This window comes from Mixophyes fleayi, chromosome 6, assembly GCF_038048845.1.
Source record: "Mixophyes fleayi isolate aMixFle1 chromosome 6, aMixFle1.hap1, whole genome shotgun sequence".
Taxonomy (NCBI): Eukaryota; Metazoa; Chordata; class Amphibia; order Anura; family Limnodynastidae; genus Mixophyes; species Mixophyes fleayi.
In genome coordinates this window covers 183,217,431-183,239,974 of record NC_134407.1, presented here as the reverse complement: position 1 = coordinate 183,239,974, position 22,544 = coordinate 183,217,431, and the positions used below count along the sequence as shown (strand labels likewise).

Sequence of the window (22,544 nt, the reverse complement as noted above, 5' to 3'; positions counted from 1 at the left end):
CTCGTCTGTGAGGCATGATGCCACGATGGGCCCTCTACCATGCGGAAAATGTCCATGTACTACAAGTTTCTCACCCAGTGCTCAGCCCTCTGTTTTTAATTTTTTTTAAAACTCGCAGGAGCATTGGTACCAGAGGGAACAGGTAAAACAGATGGAAATCCAAAGATACCAATATAGCGTCTACCAATAACTCCTTTGAATCCCTTGACCTAGAGTATAAGCTCTCTGCCATGTGGTTCAACCATGATGCCATCATGTCGACATCTGGCTGTCCTCACCTGTCCACTGATGCCTGGAAGACCTTTGGGTGAAAAGGACCATTCCCCAGGGTGAGGGGCCTGCCTGCTGAGAAAACCTGCTTCCAAGCCTTGATGGGTGAAACATTTTGCTCCACTCATTGCTTGATCCTGCTATTTTCTCTCATGGCCAGGGCACTCTTGGTGCCTCCCTGAGGTATGCCACCACTGTGGTATTATCTGACTGGATCTTTATGGCCCTTCTTCGCAAGAATGGGTCAACTCCGACAAAGGCAATAAAAACTGTCCTGTGTTCCAGCACATTTATCGGTAGCAGTATTCATGCTGTTAAGCTGCTAATTTAACAGCATAATTTAAGGAGGTGCTGGCTGTACAATGTTCTTTAGAAAGCCTAGAACATTATACAGCTGGCGCTTCCTTAAATTAGCAGCTTAACAGCACGAATGATAGTGGGGATCTTGAAACTGACGTCATTGTAGGCGGCCGGGATGTTCATTCGTCTGAACTGTTTCAATTCTTCTTTTCAAGCTGTCACTATTACTATGCTGTCGTGCATCACACCTTTGGCTTAATCATGTCGGCTCATTCCATATCGGCGTTTTCAGCATCGGGATAAGGTACCCAACCCATCCGCCTTCTAGAGCATAAGTCAAGGAGCACATCACGCCGACATAGTGGAGATTGAAAACCTAGCCCCAATAAGTCATGCATCAGTGGTGGCATCGACCAGATATTCGAAAGCCTCACAGATATGCTCCACTAGCCCCAATAAGTCATGCATCAGTGGAAGCATCGACCAGATATTCGGAGGCCTCACAGATATGCTACACAAGAGTTAGCAAAACTGACCAGGGTCTGTCAGATTATACAAAAACAGACAAATATAAAAAATACAAATCACTTATACCAAGTAAATATACCATCATAAACACATCTAATAATATAAACATTTTCTTTAACACATAATTAATACAACAGAGTTGCAATTTTTAAGAACTCAACATAGGATATATTATTAATCTGTTGTTTCAACCCTATCGTGCACTTATAGGGGAATCAATTCACAAATTTTTCCACTTAACTTTCTCTAAGGAACTGATCCTCTGGTGGTACAAATAATCAATAGTTCCCTTCTCAGGGGAGCAAATTAGAGGTGGGACCCAGCCAGTCTGCGTCGGTGGTTTATTACACTGCCAGCTACAGCTGACCTCCGATCCCTCTTCCCTTACCGCAATCCAAAGGCCGGTTGCCCAGCGGTTCTATTACAGCAGACATGTTTCCTATAGTAGATTCAAAGTGGTCAGATCCAAATTTTTCATAGGTTATGAAGTCCCTTTAGAAATGTTCTGTGAGCCAAGTACTTTAGTTGGTCCTTTAGCTTGCAATCAATGATTAGAGCTTATCCGTTTCTCCACATACATTGTGGTTTCATCAGAGATAATCTTACAGGAATCTGGACTTCCCTTTAAGGGGACTTCAACCAATCAAACAGTGGGAGCATGATTAACTCTTCATGGTATCAGTTTATTTAAAAAACAATGATTAACTTTCTCTCTATTTCTGATTTATGATGGTACTTGTGGCTAAACATATCAAATCGGTAAACACTACTCCAGTTAAAATTCTTAATCTAATATTCAAACCTTGGTCAGCATAAAATTAATAATTATGTCTTTAATAACATATTAACATAGAAAAAATATATATACCTATACATAAATATTATTAGTGATACAATTTTTTAAAAATTTTGCTTAATTCATTTATTCTATATTATAATTCTTCCCACTTGGGATTTCAACTCATAGCCTCTGGCTCCCTAGGCAATTCACTAACCATTTCAGACATAGGTTCACTTTTTTTATCCATTTCTCAAGCAAACAAACTCAATTTGTTCCATAGTATATTGATTTAGATATTTATTATAATATTGTATCTTTGTATTTTGTATTCATGTTAAACCATTTTTTGACAAGTGATAATGGAATTAGCAATACATTTCACAAGGAAGCTTCAGTGATTTTATCATAAGCTCACATATATGTATGTGGCCACCTAACATTAATGCACAAATACACATATGTATACATAAGTGCACACATATATGTATCCATGCATCTGGACATGGTTATAGATATTTTCAAAAACATATTGGGCTAGATTTACTAAGCTGCGGGTTTGAAAAAGTGGGGATGTTGCCTATAGCAACCAATCAGATTCTAGCTTTCATTTATTTAGTACCTTCTACAAAATGACAGCTGGAATCTGATTGGTTGCTATAGGCAACATCCCCACTTTTTCAAACCCGCAGCTTAGTAAATTTAGCCCATTGAGTTCAACACAGTCATTTAAGCCTTTCGGGTACATGGAATCTAATGAGAAGATCCAGAATGTCTCCCTATTGCACAGGGAAGCAAACCTATTTCCTCTTGTGGCTGATTTTATATGCTCCATAGCGACAACTTGTAAGCTGTATGTATATATATATATATATATATATATATATATATATATATATATATATATATATATATATATAGATGTCCAATCAGTTTTATAAAACATGTGCACTGAACAGTGAATGAATTCATGGTTCTCCATTCTTTACTACTAGGGGGGCAGGATGTGGGAGAATGGCCTGCTCTCCCGGGGAACCTACTGGGAATTTGTGGTTGAACTCTGCCTCGCCAAGCCCCATAGCAAAGTTTGGGTAGTGGCCTGACTATCAGAGCTGTAAATCCCCCCCACACACACACGTTGTGCTCTGAAAATAGCAGAGATGAAGTCTCTTCTGAGCAAATGCACTGCACAGAGGAAGACTCTACTCTTTCAGAGTATAGTGATAGCTTGGGTGGTGATGTGGGGGCCCTGGTGGTGCAGGCGATTCTCCCATTGGTGCCTCAGAGAGGGGGAGGCAACCAAGGTAGTTCCGCTACTCGTTAAGAGGTATGTAAAACATAGGGTTACCAGATTAACCCTGTATATTTGGAACCATGAAATTCACAAGCTACATGGCTACTTTAGAATTCGTTACAACACAGCTGATTCAACAGAACTGTATAAAACTAGTATAACACATATTTAACATGACTGCAGATTCAACATTTACATATCTAACAGTTTTCTTCCCTCTTGGATAGGAAATGCATTACAGATCCAGTTTTTGTGACAGGTGTCTAACTCGTGGAGGGTAACACCGCTCCATAACTTTGAAACGCATATCATGCATAGACACAGGTGACGCAGAACTATTGCTGATAACTTTGTTGGTGACCACAGCCAGGGAATTGGACTCAAACAATTGAGCAACACCAGACAACTCTTGTGGGTCATTTACAAGCTGTTAGGGTTCTTAACCGGCAGCTCCGTTCCGCCGCACTTCCGGGTAGGTCCCGGCGGCGATCATGTGACCAATGGGCGGGGAATTCAAATTTCTATTTCAGCGCTGCTCTGACACACTATCTGTGTCAAAGCAACGTGTTTTCAGCGTCTGGCTTCCTCTCCTGTGCTCCCTTCTCCTGTGTGTTCCCCTGTGCTTTACTTGACTACTGTGTACCGACCCGGCTGTTGTCCCTGGCTACTCTCTAGTCTCATCCCTGGCACCGTGAATTGGATTGACTCCCGTGTACCGACCCGGCTCCCGTTCCAGGCTACATTCTCCAGGACATCACGGTTAGTGTGCTTTGGTCACTAGCACCTTGTTGTTCCATTTTTGCCTCTGTCTGTCCCTCTCATAGAGCTCTCTCCTTACGTCAGTAGGCTAACCTGGGGGCCGCGACCTGCAGTTCTCCGGCAGCTAAAAACCATCCTGCCTTGCGGCGGTTCTTGGAGAAGACCGGGAGGGCCGTTAGACTCTGCGCCCTGGGAAGGCCGGCACTAATACTGACTAAGGTAATCCTGAATTGTAACACAAGCGGGGCCAGAATCAGGTCGCCCTCAACAGCCTCACCTGATCTTTCATTTGGTGTAGAAATCCAATCACACAACTGGTCAACACTGCGGTGCCAGATAACTCCAGGAGCTACTTCTACTATGTAGAACAGTGGCCCTCTTTGTTCCTTAACCTTTGCGACAGTCCACTTTTGATCGCTTCTGTAATTCCAAATCAACAGTCTCCCCGATGCACAAAGTCTGGGTTTCTGTAACACCTTTGGCGGATGCTTGTACCAGTTTTCATTCACGCACCAGCCGGATGGTGTTTTAGGCTTTAGTAGATCTAGCCTGGATCGAAGGTTCTCACCAAAGAATAGCATGGCCAGAGTCTGATTGGTTGTGTTGTGAGTGGAATTCCAATAGGTAAATAGAAATGAAGCAAGCGTCTGTTGTATGGTGCCTCTATCATTGGACATAACTCAACATGCTTGTTTTAACATTTGTACAAACCGCTCAGCCAGACCATTTGTGGCTGAGTGGTACGGGGCAGATGTAAAGTGTCTCACACTGTTTCTCTTAAAGTAAATTTGAAACTCCAATGTTGAGAACTGTGGCCCGTTGCTGCTGGCTCGTTGCTCCAATACCCCAGTCCTAGCAAACAGGCTCTATAGCGTGAGAAGCAGTTGTGGAAGCCCTAGTAAATATTTAAGGCAACTTTGAGCACATGTATCCGGCCATGATGTTTAAGACCCACAGACCGTTGTCTCTTGGAACAGGTTAGTCCAGACTCTGGTTCTTGCAGCTTTTTCCTTCCCTGATCGGAGATATATGTTTGGGCTCATCAAAATCATTGTCGCCCATTGCAGTGTATTAAATAATGACTGCATTCGCTCAAAAATACGCTGAGAACAGTGGTGCTGCACAGGATTGTTCATGTCAACAGCATACAAACAAAGAAAAGTGACGCTTTGTTAGAACATAGCACATCTAACAGAACAGTGTAAAACTAACACAATACATATTCAGCAAGAGAAAGACTGCAGTCTGCAGATTCCACAGCCACATATCTAACATCCTGTATATGTGAAGTCTGCACTATGCAAGCATACATGTAAGCAAATATTGAACTACTGAGAACGTAAATTTTATGTGCCTGAATTTACATGGCTGAACCATTTAATTACTGTATATGTGAAAGAAAAATATAGTCTAGGACTCTAGAGGAAACAATATGCAAATCACTAAGCGTCAGCATATATAGCTATAATGGGGTAAGGTCACTTGTGTCAGGCGCCGTCCCGCACTCCTACCTGGTGCCGGGACGGACGCCTTCTCTGCCCTCGTCCCGGTGCCTAGCAACGTAGGCAACGGGACGTCACTTCCGCCCGGCAGACAGGATGTTCAGGCGCATGCGCGCGCCCGAACATCGCGTCCTAGTTGCTAGGCAATGGAGACGCTCAGGGCCACTTCCTGCCGACAGTCAGACCAGCTGACCGCCGACCTCCACTCCCACCAATGAATGGGGATCTCCCTCTATTTAAGCCTGACTCTGGCACCTCTAGGGTGCCAGAGTATCTAGTCCTCTAGTCCCTCTCTAGGCTCCATTGTTTCTTATACATTCCATATATATACTCCTATTGTTTCTCCGGATTCTGACCCTTGCCTGCCTGACCACTCTCTCGGATTGCCCCTGGTTCCAGTATTGACCTCCCGGCTTTTGACCCCTGGCTTCCTGACTCCTCTTCTGCTTGTCCCCTTGGTACCTCCATTGCCCACACGGTATTGACCTCGGATTGACGACTACGCTTCATCTACCTCGCTGGTAGCTACCCTGGGAGGGCCGCGACCGACACGTCTCAGCGGCAAAGTCCAAAACTCCTTGCGGGGTTCCCTGGTGAAGACCTGGGGCGTGGTTAGACTCTGCGCCTCCTGGCGTAGCAGCGCAAATACCAGCAGGTAAGGCCTTCCGATACTTTGCTTGTGATAACTTGCCAACGTCAAGGCATCTTCTCTAGGTGAGTCCCTAGCCTGTGTAACAACATGTGTACTCGGGTGTCACAATAAAAGCTTTCCTGGGTTTCCCATTTTTAAAGTATGCAGCACCTACAAAGGGCGTACACATTTCGTTAATTTAAAAGAGCGCACCTTTTGGTTTCACTGACGTTTAATTACTAACACATATAAATGACATAGGTTCTGCAGCTAATTAAATGTAGATAAGATAGAGACCAATGTATGACTCTGTGAAACAGCTGTTTACTGGTTTTTTTTATTTTGCCTTAACCTGCTCTGTCAAAATGTGTTGCCACAATTAAAGATCATCAATTTGCATATGTGGTGAGTGCTGTGATTCTGTTCTTCTCTTATATTGGATTTTGAATATTGAAATATCACATGTATTGTGCTTGTACATGCCCTACCTCTTATTGTGGGTACTTTTCATCTTCGTTTGCTCAATATAGAAGCATTGGTGTGTGCAGCACATATACACAATTTCTATATTTAAGATATGGGCAAAATTCAGCCAGCCATAGAACCTGTATAATTTATATGAGTCAATTCTTAAAGGGATGAAATCCAGCCTAACAGTCCCTGATTAACTACAAACAAATGCAGTGTGTCTTCATTGACAATAGGCGTGGCCTCGTAGATAAGGGCCTGGTCTCGACAATATCACTCTGATATTTCAGACTGAACCATTGATTACATAGTTGGGTGTCTGAACAACAGAGGCAAGCAGACAATGATTCCCAGTGGCTGCACAGTTTGCATATATTGATTTCCAGTTGGATGCAGTGTGAGCAAACTTGCAATGCACTCATCTGAATGAGCGCTTATCATGGACCTGTCTCCTAAACACAATGGAGGCATCCATTTTGTGAGTTGAACTAGTAGGCAGCCAAAAAAATGGTACAAACCAGTGACATCACTGAAACACTACCTGGCTAAAATTCATAATTACTGGCTTATATGTATGGCTACATTCCCATAAATATTAATTCAGCTTACAAAAAGGCTGCTTCCATTGGGTATGACAGGTCCCTATTAAAATTACCTTTAAAAATATGTATTTTTAATACATATATTTTTAATACCAGGCTGTCCCCTAGTTGGGAATATGCCTCCCTAGTACTAGCTCCCACCTCCCACTTTCCCCTGCTCCCCTCCCTTCAAACCCAACAAAAACAGCAGTCTCTCTTACCTCCCTTGGGTCCCCAACTCTACATGGTCTATTTTGGTTTTTGGATTTCTTTGTTATATGAAAATGCTGGATCACGAACACCTAGTGTCCACTAGAGATCTATATTGTTGTTACATTGCACTTATAAATATACACTATGTATGCCTTGTTCATGCTCCCTCCTTGAATTTCTTATTAACCATATTTAACGATTTCAATGACATGTATTGTTACTACCTACTGTTATAAATAAAAAGTTATATACATGTGTATGTATATATATATATATATATATATGTATTTTTATGTGCTCCCTAACAATCATAAACATTAGTTCAGCCGACAAAATGGCTGCCTTCACTGTATTTGCACATCAGTTCTGTTGTACCTAGGTCAAAGTTGACAACTCTGTACACCTGTCCTAGAGGCAATAAGGAGGGTAGTTCTGTGAAGTTGGGGATGGGTAGGACTTAATAACAGCTTGCCCTCTGTAAATCGTGTCGCCACACTGAGGTGGATGGAGCGTGATGACATGAATTGCAATATCGCTCTGCGATGGATAAATCGCATCATCATCCAACTTTGCCAGTCTTTGAATCAGACAGATGATGGTAGAGTGTGGCCATGTCATGGAGGTGGCATGCATAGCATTTCTGAAGTGCTAAGCTGCCACTTATCCCCTCGAAACACACATTTATTACAACGCCCACCTGTGGCAGATGCATGCAGCAGCCGTTCAGATTGCCAGACTCTCCTGGGGAGATCACCCACTGCTTTAGGAGTCATCAATTATGGTCTAAGGCAATGGAAATAAACAAATCATCTGGAATCAAAAGGTAACGATCCCCTTTAAACGTAACTTACTATTATAAAGGCTCGTTGAATTAAGCAATTTAAGAGGATCTTTTCACATTGTTGTTCCAGATGTAAAATGTAGTTGTCAACATTTTATGATATTTTTCTAGGAAATTTTTCAGTTGAGCTCACACAGTTCATAGTTCATCCACACAGGCTGTTTTGATGAACCTTGCAGCACTACAAACCCCATCATGTCTGAATGTGAAAATATTTATAAACCCTCATTTTCAATAAATGTTAACTTCTAACACACAGAAAATAGAAACAAATGGAAAAAAATGCATATAGCACATGGAAAAATAAGAATTTTATTGTGCAGTACTGAAAAAATGGGACATTTATTTATTCTTGAATACAGGAGTGACAAGGGGCAATTCTGAAGTAAACTTATACATTACTGCAGGCACAAGGAGGGATTTTTGTGCCATGTGACAGAATGTATAAAATGCATAGCGGGGAAGTTTTTCCCCAAATAACACAGACTGTGACATAACCTTTTACCAAACCAAATAACGACATGGACACCAAATAAAGTTGGAATGAATGACGTTATTTATTAATCTTTAAACTAATAGGACTGTAAGGCGGACGAGAGCAGGGCAGTCAGGAACACAAAACCAATAACGGTGGAAAGGTCAGACCATAGTACCACCAACCCAGGATCATACCTTATCTATTGGCCGATGCTAAAATCAAGTCCAACGGCAAGACTACGCCCCCTATTAACTCCGCCAGTATAAACCATACAATACCGGCCCAAAGGTCCAACTCACAGGCGGACCAACCATAGTATAACACCATAACCATAGAGGAGTAGTGACCTATGACAAGATCAACCGAGCACCATATGCACAGTTACCGACTGCACTGCTCTCCTACTCTAACCAACTAATAACTAGAAATTTTGCCCATAAACTTGCAGGGAGGGCGGGAGGAATCCGGAAGCAGGAAAAACTTTATCATGTCTGCACTGACTTATAACTGTGTATAAGTCCCAACCCCTTCCTGCTCCAATTTGCTGAAACTCCAGGAATCCACAGATAATAGGTTCTTTGGCAAGTCACTCACCCGCATGATTTTAACTGTGTTTAGTCCAATAGACACACTTCTCTAGTGCAGGTCAGTAAAACATGATGGAAAATCATACGTGTTATTTTGCATTTTGGTCTGGCCTACGTTTTTCATATAAATAGCAGAAACCAGGGATGACAAATCAACCCTTGCTAATATAGATATTAGGACATATACTATATATATACTTGCTGCAATGCAAAGAGCTAAATTCCCACATTTCTTTCTACACATAAAGGTGAACTAGCTGCAATGGACCCATGTAGCATGTGTATTTTACATACACGTGTCCAGCTTTAATATAGACAGCTACAAACACTGCAGACACTTTATAGGTGCTGGTACAACGACTGTCAACACAATGAGCATGCGCAGCTCCCCCAGAACTGTCACTGTCAACAAGACGCGTTGCACGCCTCGCTCTGGCGGAGTGAAGAACCCGCCCTTTTCCGGGTGACGTCATGGAAACCAGCTTTTCCATTGGTAGCTTAGCGGTGAGCGTCAGCTGCCGACCAATCGTTTGCGCGTTCGGCCGCTGTCACGTGACCGGACCGACAGGCCGGCCATCTTTGCGGCGGCGGCTGTGGATGATCCGCCCTGCGGGTTGCGGAAGCGGTCGACCCGGCCGGGCCCTGCTGTTCATTGAGTGACCTGGTCTGACTAATGCACGGCTGGAGCGGTGGGAATACTCGTCCCGAGCGCTGTATGAGGTGAGAGCTTCTGGCTCCGACGTCATGGGGGGGAGGTGGGGAGGAAGTCAGAAGATGTCTGACTGCTGGTGACACTTGTAATTCTCCTGCTTGTGGTCACTTGTAGCTGTAGTACGAGAGAGTACTGGGTCTACCTTGTAAACACAGTTTCTTCCTGTTTTGTTTATGTCCATTAGTTTATATACTTACTTCTTCCACAGATCATGGTATTTCCCTAATAAAAGGTGGCATCATCTGGAAAAGCTGGTTAGGGGGGTATTTCCTAGCAGAGCAACCCTCTCTAAGCTGGTGGGGGAGGTGGGTGGCTGCCATACTGTAACGGGGAAGGGAGGGGGTAGTAGCATGGTAGCCCTGACACATCCAGAGGGTGATGTAGTGGATGAGGTAGCGAGAAAGCAATACTTCAACTAATGTCTAGAGTAGTTGGTCAAGGTCCAGCCACAGATAGTGGGCACGGTGGTGGTGGTGGTGAAGTACTGAGAAAGCTGGTAAGGAAGGTGGCAGTATAGCCTGGTTGTTGCTAGTAGCTTTATTGTGGAGACCTGTTGCAATTGTCATTGAAAGTGCCAAGGTGCCCATGTGTCAGCTGATAAAGGGGGTAACCCAGCTGCAGCATTCAGTGAATATAATAATGTTCCCTGTGATCAGCTGGCAGTGGAGAGTGATGTGGGAAACCAGCTGCAAGCTGGCACTTGAGGTAGTTTGCAAGCTAGACCACCACTGGCAGTGGAGGTACCACAGTTGGCACATTTGTTCTGGTTATGTAGGTATTTAGCTCTCTAACCTAATCCCTAACAATGATATCCTTTTTTCCATGTTTGTGTCATTTAGATGTATGGAGAAATGTGCTGTGAAACACTGTGGACAGTATAGAGTTATTTAATTTGTCAGATGAAAATTAAAGTATTTTGTCAGTTTTAGTCTTGTGCAGAGTCAAACCATTTGGCACTGTCAACTGCCAGGATGTAAAAGTTGTCTTTTGAAATCTTGTTATAATACTTGTTTTTAACATTTTATAACTTCTATTGTACTATTTTTGCTATTTCAGTTGTGACATTTTGATTAATTTTAGTGTCATTTGATAGGAAGCAAGAAACACCATACAAATTATACTACAATAGCACTGAATGGAATCCTTTTTTGTTAGTGTATTTAGGAAAGCTGTGGTAGCCCATATACCTTGCGCAAATGTTCAGTAACTTAAAGCAACTAATCGGGCAACTGCTTTATTAACTATAAAGCCAGATGTGTGCAAAACCTGTTTCAACCAAATTGACATTTGCTTTCATTGTCCAATCTGCTTGATATTGATCACAACTAATTGACATTTAGATGTCATGGGTTCCTGCACATATGTATAAACATTGGAGCAGCTGTCAACTTATTCAGCCCAATAAAATACTGACCACCGAGGGCCTAATGGGATTAAAGTACTCTTGTATGCAGTTGCTCTTATTTTTGCTTACTGTTGTTGTAGATAAATTACTTATCTATAGTGTTTTTTTGTCTGTACCTGAATTATTTACTTATTTTCTTTGTCCTTTTGTTGCCATAAGTATTGCGTTAAAAAATGGGTTGGAGGATTCAACAGTAATAATAGTGCATGTAATATTGTAGCCTCCAGGAGAGGAAAGGACAATTAAAATGATCAATTAGCTTGATATATGTTTTTAAAAACTTAAATCTCACCGTGTTGGAAGAATTTTGATATTAATTAGGTTTGCAGTAACTTAACTAAGTTACGCTTACGAAAGTGTAAAACAGGCTTCTCTGAATGCAGCTGCCTTTTGGTCTTGTTTTTGTCGGAAATGTGCAACAAATTAAAATGACACTTTTAGAGTTTGCATGTGAAGATGGCATTGTCTGTTGGGGTTTAAATTCTGCATCTTCTGATGGAGGAAGTTGGGTAAATTTATTGACGAGTGCAAGCTGGACGCATGAATGCACATAGTTATATGGCCACAAGCCGAAATGAGATTTTGCTGGTTAAGATTATTTAAATGGTTTTCAAGAGGTAGGAAAGAAACATATAGCGTTTTTATCACTGTTAATAGGCTGCAGGGCATTTTTCTTAACGCAAAAGGACTTGACTTTTACGTGTCCTTGGAGATGGCTGTAACCAGGTGTAAGCCTTACCTGAAGTGGGACGTCTTTTGCAGCTACCATGTGAACTTTACACGGGAAAGAAAACCTTTTCAGATTCACTGAGTGGCCTAAGAAGGTTTTTTTTTTTTCAAAAGTTCCTGGCAGAAAATTAATCGGCATTCTTCTTTGTGTGGAGATCTTTTTATAAGACAGGAAAACACTTGCTTAAACAAAACCAGTCACATTTGTGATGATTGTTGTTTACCCAGTTTACTATGTAACAGCCCAAGTAACAGGTACTCTTTAAACAACTTGGTATTTTGTTTGTGTTATGTCAACAAGTGATGAGAAGATTCGTTTTTGTTTGTTACCTATGCCAGACACATTATTTAATTGGTTAATTTAAAATCTTTGTTACAGATATTGTTATTTTGAAAGGTTTTCTCCCTTTTTCACAATTTTCTTTTTTTTTTAAAAAAAACACCTTTTTGTTTTATTGATTTTAAAATAAAGTACAAAGCATACAGGCTTCAAAATTGTGGTGATCAAGCACATAATGCACAAAACATTCAAAACATGTTCAGGCTATAAAATCTTTAAAGTTATTGCGATACAATTTCCAAAGGGAAAGCCATCATCTCAATCCGAGCCATTTAGAAATAATGAAATACTGATGTACAGATATACAAGTATAGCAAAACAATAAAAACATTTGATCAAACTTCCAGTGAAAACGTCCAGTAAATGTTCCGAATAGCTATAAATGTAAAATATTGAGGTATGCCAGTCCTGCTAAGCACACCCCAACCTGCTAGCTAGGTCACATAAGTCCCCATATCCCCTCACAGAAGAGGAAAGCTGGAGGAGGTGGATGGCGGTGAGTGAGGCCCAGTTTTAGGCTATCCTTTCCCAAATCCCAGACATACTCTAAAGTTGATGACGAGCGTACGTTGGTGGAAGCTGGGTTAGGTCAATACGGGCTGTGCCGTCCCTAGCGCCCTATACAGAAACCAGGTGGTGTTGTCGAAAAGTTTCATAATACTATTTCTCAGATCAGGGGATGTTGAATCGATATAGGGGCCCCATTTAGTGTAGCATTTTATCACTCCCTTCTCAATTTGCCTTCCTGTCAAAATATAATGAGTCTAAAAGTTCAGTTTTAACTTCAGAAAGGGAAGGAGGGGTAGCAGTTATCCAGTGTCGGTGTATGGCTAATTTGGCGAAGGTAAGTACCACAGTAAGGAATAGGTTTAGTTCTTGGATCTCCCTTGGGGTAGTAAACCGGTCCAATGATCAAAGTTACACAAAAGGAAGGCAACTTTGTCAGGGGGTAGGGAGGTACCTAAAGAGATATTGAGGAAATTCAAAATCTTATTCCAAAACTGTTGGATTTTCCAGCATTCCCATATATTGTGAAAAAAAAGAAGCTTGCGAATTAGGGACAAGATCCCAATTCCTCTCTCCCGTAAAGTTTTCTTTGATTTTGTAATACATAAGTTCTATTTAATATGTTTTATATGTACCTCCTGCAGTCTGGTTGAATGTAACCATTTCATGACATTATTGTGGTATTTAACAAGGTTAGTGGAGGAGGGGAATGTTACAGAATCTTTGGACCAAGCTATATTTGTAAGGCTGGGTACAGACTACACTGTTTTCGTCCAATAATCGGCTGAAACAGCCGACATACGACCGCTCGTTCAAAAGTTGGGTCAGTGTGTGCAGTGACACGATGGTCGAAAGTCTGCCCAAATGGACGATTCTCGCCTCATTCGGTTGGTCGTACCGTTTAATATTTTCGTTCCAATCTCGTTTCCGCCTTGTGGTGTGTGTATAAACTTCCGACAGATCCACGACAATCCTCCGATACTTCCTTGACCTGGGGGGCGTGTGTATGTAAATTTTTATGTCCATCCCAGTCCGCACATCACTGTGTTTTGTATCGATGTATATTGCACCTGTCTGGCTGCAGACCATTACACTTGTGTAAAGCACATGTGTTATTACCCTTTGCGTCTATGTCTGCAATGTATTCATATTTACTCTTTATACACTTATATCTTTATAACCTATTAAATTTATGTTAACCTTTATTAACCTATAATTGTGAATTACCCAGAATAAACCACACAGTGTTCAAGCAACATTTTTATTGCAAGAAAAAGGTACAAAAATTGTAACACACACACAGCTGTCAGAAAGATTCGCATGAGAAGTGAGCGCGCCCAAACCAATCACAGAGCTGAATGCTGCAGAGTATTATTTTTAAGTTATTTGTAAAGGTGCTACCGGTTTGTGGCAGAACTGGTCTTGATGTCGTTTCTATTCCCTTTGATTTTTTTATCTACGAAACAAGGAAATAAAAAATGTTTATCATTTAACTTCTATATCTGTAATTTTTATTCTACGACATAAATACTCATTTTCTCACCTTTCACATTGCTCGAGATCAGTTTATATCTATATTTTGGTCCCTGTGGCAAAATCGCAATAATAGCGGGCTTAACCTCCGAGCATTCTGGAGAACAGGCGCCATTTTGGTTATTATAATGGTATGTGCCCAAAGCATTTAGTTGTGTGCACATGTTCACTGAAATACCTTCGTGTAGAACTTCTTTAGTATATTTTTCTTGTTCAATTTCTCCTTGTTTGCTAACATTGGTGGTATCAGTGGTATCTAAACAGGCCTTCTCACCGTTAAATCTTCGTTCTGACATAAAAAAATAGGTTATAAATTAGCATTTTACATTGCTTTATGTGACACCACATCTACACTACAGGTACACTACATGTGCTACTGACCTTTTTTAATGTCGTTGTCGTCCTGGTCCAGTACTTTTACCATCATCTCCACCGCTTTTGGGCTCATTGGATTTGCTCGTTGCTCTTCTGGAGTATCTCCATCCCCCACCTTAACTTTTCCAACATTTTTTGGCCCTTCCAGCACCATCTCTGACTCTGTCTTCGTCTCCGTCTCCATAGCTGCAACCCCCACTGACATCTTCTCCTCAACCTTGACCCCCACTGCCACTTGCTCACTCGCCATCTTCTGACGTTCCTCAGCGCCAAACAGGTTCCTATGTCATTTTATACACTCTGACATGGGCGTTTGTTTCTGCTGTGGACCAGAGATGATGCACGCCGAGAATGGAGCATTCCATTACATACGAAGGGATTTTATTATTAGGGAACATTCATTGCATTCCACTTTAGCAGTTAAATGTTTTTCAAAATTTAATGTATATTACTAAACTTCTGTTTTATAGAAATGAATGAAGAGACAGTGTTGCCTTATCTTTTTAGGCAGCTTTGGGAGTTAACTATAGCGAAAGCTCTGCCCCTTTATGCTAATGTCTTTGGTATCTCGTACATTTTCCGCAAATGTCGCTGCAGTGTGTACGAAATTGAAATCATTGCTCACGACAACATGGCTGTAAAAAGTCGCTAAAGGGACGTCCGCTCTTCCCTTTATCGTCCTAAACAAGGCTAGTGTGTATGCAGTCCATGGACCGAGCGATCGGAACATCGATCGCATGAAAAATCGCTCGGCATAAAAAGTTGGTCGAAATTTCTGTAGTGTGTATCCAGCTTTAGTTCCCAAAGTTTAGACAAATCTTGCACACGAAGATCACGGTACAGATAACGAATTTTGAATTTCTGGCTCTCTGAAAAATGTAATAAGTTATTTAAAGCACTGGGGACAGGCAGAGTCATATTCCCCTTGGTGTGAAGCATGACATAATGACGCAATTGTAAATACATGAAAAAATGTGTATTTTCCCTTAAGCTGTTGAAATGAGACTAGGGTTCCTCCAGGGTCAAATACGTCTCTCAGATTGAGGAGATACCTTTGTTACTCCATAGGCAGGAAAGCTTGTTGTCCATGCCCGGAGTGAATGCAGGGTTTCCCCATATAGCTAAATATTTAGTAGTGGCCCAAGGGTGATCTAGTTTCCTTGAGGTAGATGCCCATGTTTTAGAAGTTTCATGAAAAAGAATGTTGTTCAGGACCGTCTTAGGTAACTGGGACTTAGGGAGATATTTTAGCTGGGGGGAATACCGATAGAATAAATCATTTTCTAAAGCTAAATGTATTAAAAATTCCTACCTTAGCAACCAACCCGAGGCGTATCTAAAGAGTGCTGAACATATCAATGCATCGATGTCAAGAAATTAGATTCCACCGCATGTCCTGGGCTTTCTAAGCTTGGCTCTTTAAATTCGTGTTATTTTACCATGCCACAGGAATGTAGTAAATAAAGTTGGTGAAGCAAGCGGAGCATCTGCAACGGGTAGGCCAATTTGGGAAAGATAATTGATTTGAGCACAGTGTTTCTGCCTAACAACAGAGAGAGGTGTAGATTTTTCCAGTTCATTAGGATTTATTAAATTTTCCGAATCATTAGGGGGTAGTTATGTTTATAGAGATCACTGAGGTTGGCGGGGATATAGATGTCTAGATATTTCAATTTGTGTGAGACACATCTGAAACGCAACAGTGTAAGCGACTGTTCGTGGGTAAGTGGTTGTTCAGTGATGGTCAAGATCTCGGATTTGTGGAAATTAATTTTGTATCCCGCAAACGTCCCATACTTGGAAAGCAAATTGACTATTGAGGGGATTGATTGCTCAGGTCGGAAGACCAACAGAATCATGTCATCCGCATTTTTGACAATTTTAAGGTATTGGTTTGCATAAGCCATCGTGCACCATTTGCTTAATATATCGATTTATCTTTCTATCCTCTTAGACCTCGTGTACATGTGAGTTGAAAAATACCTGTTAAAAATGCAGGCTACTTTGTCCTCAGTTTTAAAAGAGCATTGTTCTCAATGCTGCTGTATTATCGTTTGCATTTTCTTAAAGCTTCAATGCAGCGTAATGTGCTATTTACTTACAGAGTGCTGTTTAAGAAGTCCATTATATTACCCTTCGTGAGCACTGTAGGCAACTTAGAAATTGATGCAAAGCGAACATTTGTCAGGAAGTGCACAGGTCCATTCGTGGTCACTAGTGATCATATTAATGTCAGTACAGGCATCTGACTCCTTACAAAAGCCAGACTCTACATTCGCCTCTTGGGTAATCTAAAAATAGCACAAACAAGCAGATGGGAAGTAACACATTAGGGGGGGACTCATTTGGCCATGAGGTGCCACAGGGCATTGCCTCGATGTCTAGCTGCGCACATTGCTGGCGAATATGGTACAGAAATCTCTGTTCATTTTCCTTTGCATCTCTGAGACAGGAGGGAAAGAGCAGAAATTTTAGTAAAAACTCGGATGTGATGTCTCTGCAGACTGTTACAGAGCCGGCCAGTTGACTCCCCCGCACCCCTCATAGAATGTTTTGCTTAAAAGAATCATGCTCATATAATCTAGTGCTCTCAAAGGGGAACTTAAATACCATAACATTAAATAATGGTAAATGGGCGTTCTATTCATCAGTTTTGAAATTTCAGTCTTTCTATAATGTGCTTGAAATTGAATGATACTGTAATGCAGTGGTGCCCAAACTCAGTCCTCAAGAGCTACCTACCAACAGTTCATGTTTTCAGCAGTTTGTTAATCTTGCACGGGTGAGTTAATCTATTTTTCTGGTTTAGTAATTATCTCGCCTGTTTCTACAGCAGAAATTCGGAATGCATGGCCTGTTGGTAGCTCTCGAGGACTGGGTTTGATCACCTCTGCTGTAATGCATGCACTGAGATAGACATAATAATGGATATTGTCCTGTTTTGATTGCTGTGTGGCGCATTAGAAGCCTTTTACGTTTACAAAAAAAAAGTCCATTAAAATCACGGATCACACGATAGACTTGTAGTATTTCTGGTCCTTAGCATCACGAGTGGCAAGACTAGACTCTATCTTAAAATTTTGATAACTATGCTTATACTTTTTCCTATGTTCTTTATTTTTGCTTTGTCTTCCAAAATACATCTCCCCATTTTCCACGATATCCCTGTCACTACAGTTTGTTTCTCCCTGAGACAAATCTTTCGTTTGTTCAAGGGAAATTATCCTCTTTCTGAAGTATACCTCAATCTCCGCAGTTTACTTGTGTCCTTGATTCAATTTTCTCTCATTTCCAAATTTCCAATGCCCCCTTTTGTCACATAACTCTTGATATAATTTAAGCCATCTCCCCACTGCTACAAAACCTTCTTCCAGATATCTCCTATATCTGCTGCAATGCTCTAATAATACATGTACACATTCATTAAATATGCGACTATCCAGTTTTCGGGGGATTTTAATGAAAAATTCGATTGATAAATAGGCCCCTAAGTCCTGCACCTGATCGGTTTATGAAAGCTCTGATACGCATTGACCATTTACTGATTAATCGAAGCGCAAGAGCTAGAACTACCTCTGCCTGCTGTCCCTAGAGTCACACAATCTCGCATCTCAATGAATACAATGGCAGGGATTTTTTTTATTTATTTTATTTTGTGGGGTCAGTGGGAAAGGACATGGGGAGTGGAAATTTATGGCAGTTTTTTCCAACTTCTCTACTATTTTATTTTGGTCTGTTTTGTTGGGGCACAAGTTAAGTTCACTTTTTTTATTATCTAGATTTGCTTTGGGAGTATACAGACCCATATAAGCATGCAGCTAACAGTATTGAACTATAGATCAGAAATGTATTAAATGATTTATATATGTTTTAGAGCCGTAGGCTGTGTGTTTATATTTTGATAAACTGAAATGTGCAGCTGGATAATTATACGACACTGAGGTGCCATTTATTGGCTGTAAGGGATGGCTGTGTATTGATATTTGTGTATTGCTTATGCTTCTATTAAACAAGGACTTCTTTACTTATAGCATATAATGGAGGATACAAAAACATTTGAGCCTTCTAGGCGGGCGTCACGTGTGTATTATACTGCTGAGTTTTTACAGCCAGTAGAGCATGGTATTATAAAGGTCTTGTAGGTCTTGAGATACAGAAGTGAATAGGAAACATGGCTTTACTATCCATGAGAAGTACTAAAATGATGCATAGCTCATAAATGAATCATTTTATTAGGACGGTAATTCTTTTTCTTCAAAACAGTGGTCAGCAATACCTGTTTTGGACAGATGTTATAATGGCGAAGGATCTATTGGTTGCTTCTATGTCTGGCGTACAACAGCTATGAATAAAACAAACCTTGCATATTGTACTTTAGAGTGAATTTGTATTGCATAGAAATCATTAATAAGGCCAGGTTTCACTTGCTTTTGTAACACATGTATTTTCCTCTTTGCAGGCAGTGGGATTAAAGAAGCATTCAAAATGTACTCTGAGTGGCGGACCCTGCACCTTGTTATAAAGAATGACCAAGGTCACACCAGTGTGTTACACAGCTATCCTGAGAATGTGGGTCGCGATGTGGCCAATGCCGTGGTCCGTCCATTAGGACAGTCGCTCAATGCTCCATCCGGTGTTGGAAGTGAGAGCATACTGAAAACTGATAAAGAGGTAACATCTCCCTTGTTCAACAGCTATGCTTGGATAAAAATAGCATCCTTCCCACCCAGACTCTGTGTTTAAAAATGTTCTATTAATATTCAAGCCTGAATATTTCTTATATATACAAATCTTGGATCATAAAATACAGTAAAGTCTGCAAATGTACTAAAGTCTGCCGTTTCCTCTTTCCAGGTGAAATGGACCATGGAGGTGATATGCTATGGGCTGACTTTACCTCTAGAGGGAGACACTGTAAAATACTGTGTGGACGTGTACACTGATTGGATTATGGCCCTTGTGTCTCCCAAGGATTCCATTCCCCATCCAATTGTCAGAGAACCAAACATGTACATTCAAATCATTCTCAAGCACCTACAGAATGTCTTTGTACCAAGGTGAGATCTTTAGAGACCATGTATTAGGCCAACCAACATCCACCGAAAACATTGCAGGGGAACTGATTCTGTCATAAGTTTTGGGATAATTGATATATGCATTAGCATTTTAGCGCTTCTGTATGTTCTGGCATATGTTTTATTTTCAATTTTTTTTTAATTGATATGAGACAAAGTGCTGGCTATTGAATTGTAGAGCAATGTTCTCTGCTGATTAAGTTACTGTGGTTTATTTTGGTGTACAGTGTCTGCTTTTTTTGTTCTGCCAGCCTAGATCACAGGACATTTTAGTATGGGTGACATTATTAAAAGGTTGGAAATACATAATTAAGGAGTCCTGTATTCATGAGATAAAAACACTATAATCATAAAGTAATAAGGAATTGGATCCAAATTCAACATTTATGTAACCAAGGGTAGAACTTTAGAAACACAACAATGCATTATGTGTGAAATGTATCCATACACTTGTCAAGACCAAATATGCTGAATAGAACATATAGAGTTACATTAATGTGTTTCACTACATGCGGTCTAGGCATCCCGGGGACCTAGCAAGCAAATGATTCATTAAGAACTGGCATCGGGAGTTTCTGCCAACTCTCGTAAGCGCACTCTATATCTTGAATTGTACCAGGGAATCCTGATTTAATCAACATGGAGGACTTCCCTGGTATTTTTCGTTAAAAACAAAAACACAAAAAAAGCCCAGAAGACTGATTATAAAGCAGTGCTTGAAAGAGCCGTGTAAGCAGCATATCAGTGGATAGACTGCAGTATACTGCTTCCCATATCAGGGCAGCTGTATTTATAGGCAGCAGGAAGCTGTGTGATGAAGTTCCTGAACTGATTTGCACCTCAGGGGAGGTGAGAACAAATCGATTCAGCATCGAGAAAAAAGGAGACCGTTGGGTCAGAGACAGAAGAGGAAATAAGGTGTGAAAATTCCAATGGTAAATTTATAATCATTAGTACTAATGTCGCATTCCTGGTTTGTTTGTTTTAAATAGTTTTTATGGCAGCCTTTACTATGGTTGTGCTTGCATTTTGTTTAGCTAGTCAAACAAACGCGCCCCATCAGAGAGCATAAAAGTCAGCGATTGCCCTTCCTCTATGTCTTTTTAGACAGGTCATCTAGGGAGAAGCAATGCACCACTTGCTGTAAGCTGAAGTGATGTTTGCAACCTGGGGGCTGCTGCGCTGCTACCTCTGGGATTAGTAAGTGTATTGAATATGAACATCACGGCTTGCGCATGTGCACGGTGATGGACAAGATGGTCACCTTGTATCAACACAATGTTTTCTTCAGCAATAGTAGTCCCGTGTGCAAAGTTTTACATGAGGGAGCTCCAACTGAAGCTGTTGGAAGAAGTGGCATCTCAAAAACATAACATTTTTAGAGACCACCAAGAGATCTCTCAAGTGGTGGAGAAGCCCAAAATTAGTGACGAGGAATCTTTTAGTGCTGATACTAACAGACTCTAGTGTGACAGGATGGAAGGCTCATCTTCCAAAATAAATAACATAAGGTGCATGATGATAGAAAGGATTTCACATAAACATCTGGGATATGGATTGCTTTCCAAACCGCTCAACATTTTCAGTATCAATTACAGGGAAAACACCTAAGAGTGTTCACTGACAACAGAACCTTTGTGGTCTTCATAACTCGTCAGGGAAGAACCAGGAGCAGAGCAGTGATGGAAAGAATTTTGCTTTGAGCACAAAATAATTTAAAGACACTATCAGCATTACATGTAGCAGGCAAGCAGAGCATACTAGCCGACTACATCACTCGCACACAAATCCATCCAGGGGAGCAGAGTCCAAATGAAGATGAATTTCAGCTAATAATAAAGCAGTTAGGGCTTTCACAAGTAGACATATTGGTAACAAATCAGAATGCCAAAATACCCAGATTTCTTTCTTGACAGAAAGTCAATAAGGCCATGACCTTTACCTCTTCGGCAGATTTTACATCCAAATTCAAAACATCTAGCTTTGATGGCTTGAAGATTCAGCTGGAGTTGCTCAGAGATGAAGTAATGTCAGAATCCGTGATCCGTATACTGCTGCAAGCTAGGAAAATGAATTCTTCCCTTATCTCCAATAGAATATAGAAAGACAATTGTGATTGGCGCGACTCTAAAGTTAATCCAACTTCTGTGACTATTTCACACATCTTAGACTTTATACAAGAAGGACTTACTAAAGTTCTTACGTTTGCCGCACTAAATGTACAAGTGTCAGCACGAAGTGTCCTACTGGATTCCAAATTAGCTTAGGTAGAACTAATTATCCAGGTTTTTTTTTCCAAGCTGTAAAATGTTTAAGACTTTTTGTTGCTCAATGGGACCTCAATTTAGTCCTCTCTATGCTAATGAATGACCCCTTTGAACCTCTGCAAGAAGTACCGGTGAAATGGGTGACTTTAAAATTGTTATTTCTAGTGGTAGTGACTTCTGCCAGAAGAGTTGGGGAGTTAAAAGCATTATGATGCATAGAACCTTTTCTGAATATGTATTCTAATAGAGTGGTACTAAGAACCAATACAGCTCTTCTATCAAAAGTACTATCTACATTCCACATCAGTCAAGTTTTAGTGCTAGTATTTTTGATTCCACACCCTAAAGATGAGAGAGAAAAGCATATACAT

The 22,544-nt window shown here is 40.9% G+C and overlaps 1 protein-coding gene across 6 annotated transcripts in view; it reads left to right on the top strand.

Moving 5' to 3' along the window:
* Window positions 1-9,787: 9,787 nt before the first annotated feature.
* The window catches only part of RALGAPB (Ral GTPase activating protein non-catalytic subunit beta), a 70,028-nt gene continuing 57,271 nt past the window's right edge, over window positions 9,788-22,544 (top strand). For all 6 annotated transcript variants that reach the window (XM_075177526.1, XM_075177527.1, XM_075177524.1 and 3 more), the window contains exons 1-3: window positions 9,788-9,950; window positions 19,291-19,502; window positions 19,686-19,888. In XM_075177526.1, the coding sequence (XP_075033627.1) occupies window positions 19,317-19,502; window positions 19,686-19,888 (389 nt within the window). In that variant the 5' untranslated portion in view covers window positions 9,788-9,950; window positions 19,291-19,316. The remainder of the gene's footprint in view (window positions 9,951-19,290; window positions 19,503-19,685; window positions 19,889-22,544) is intronic.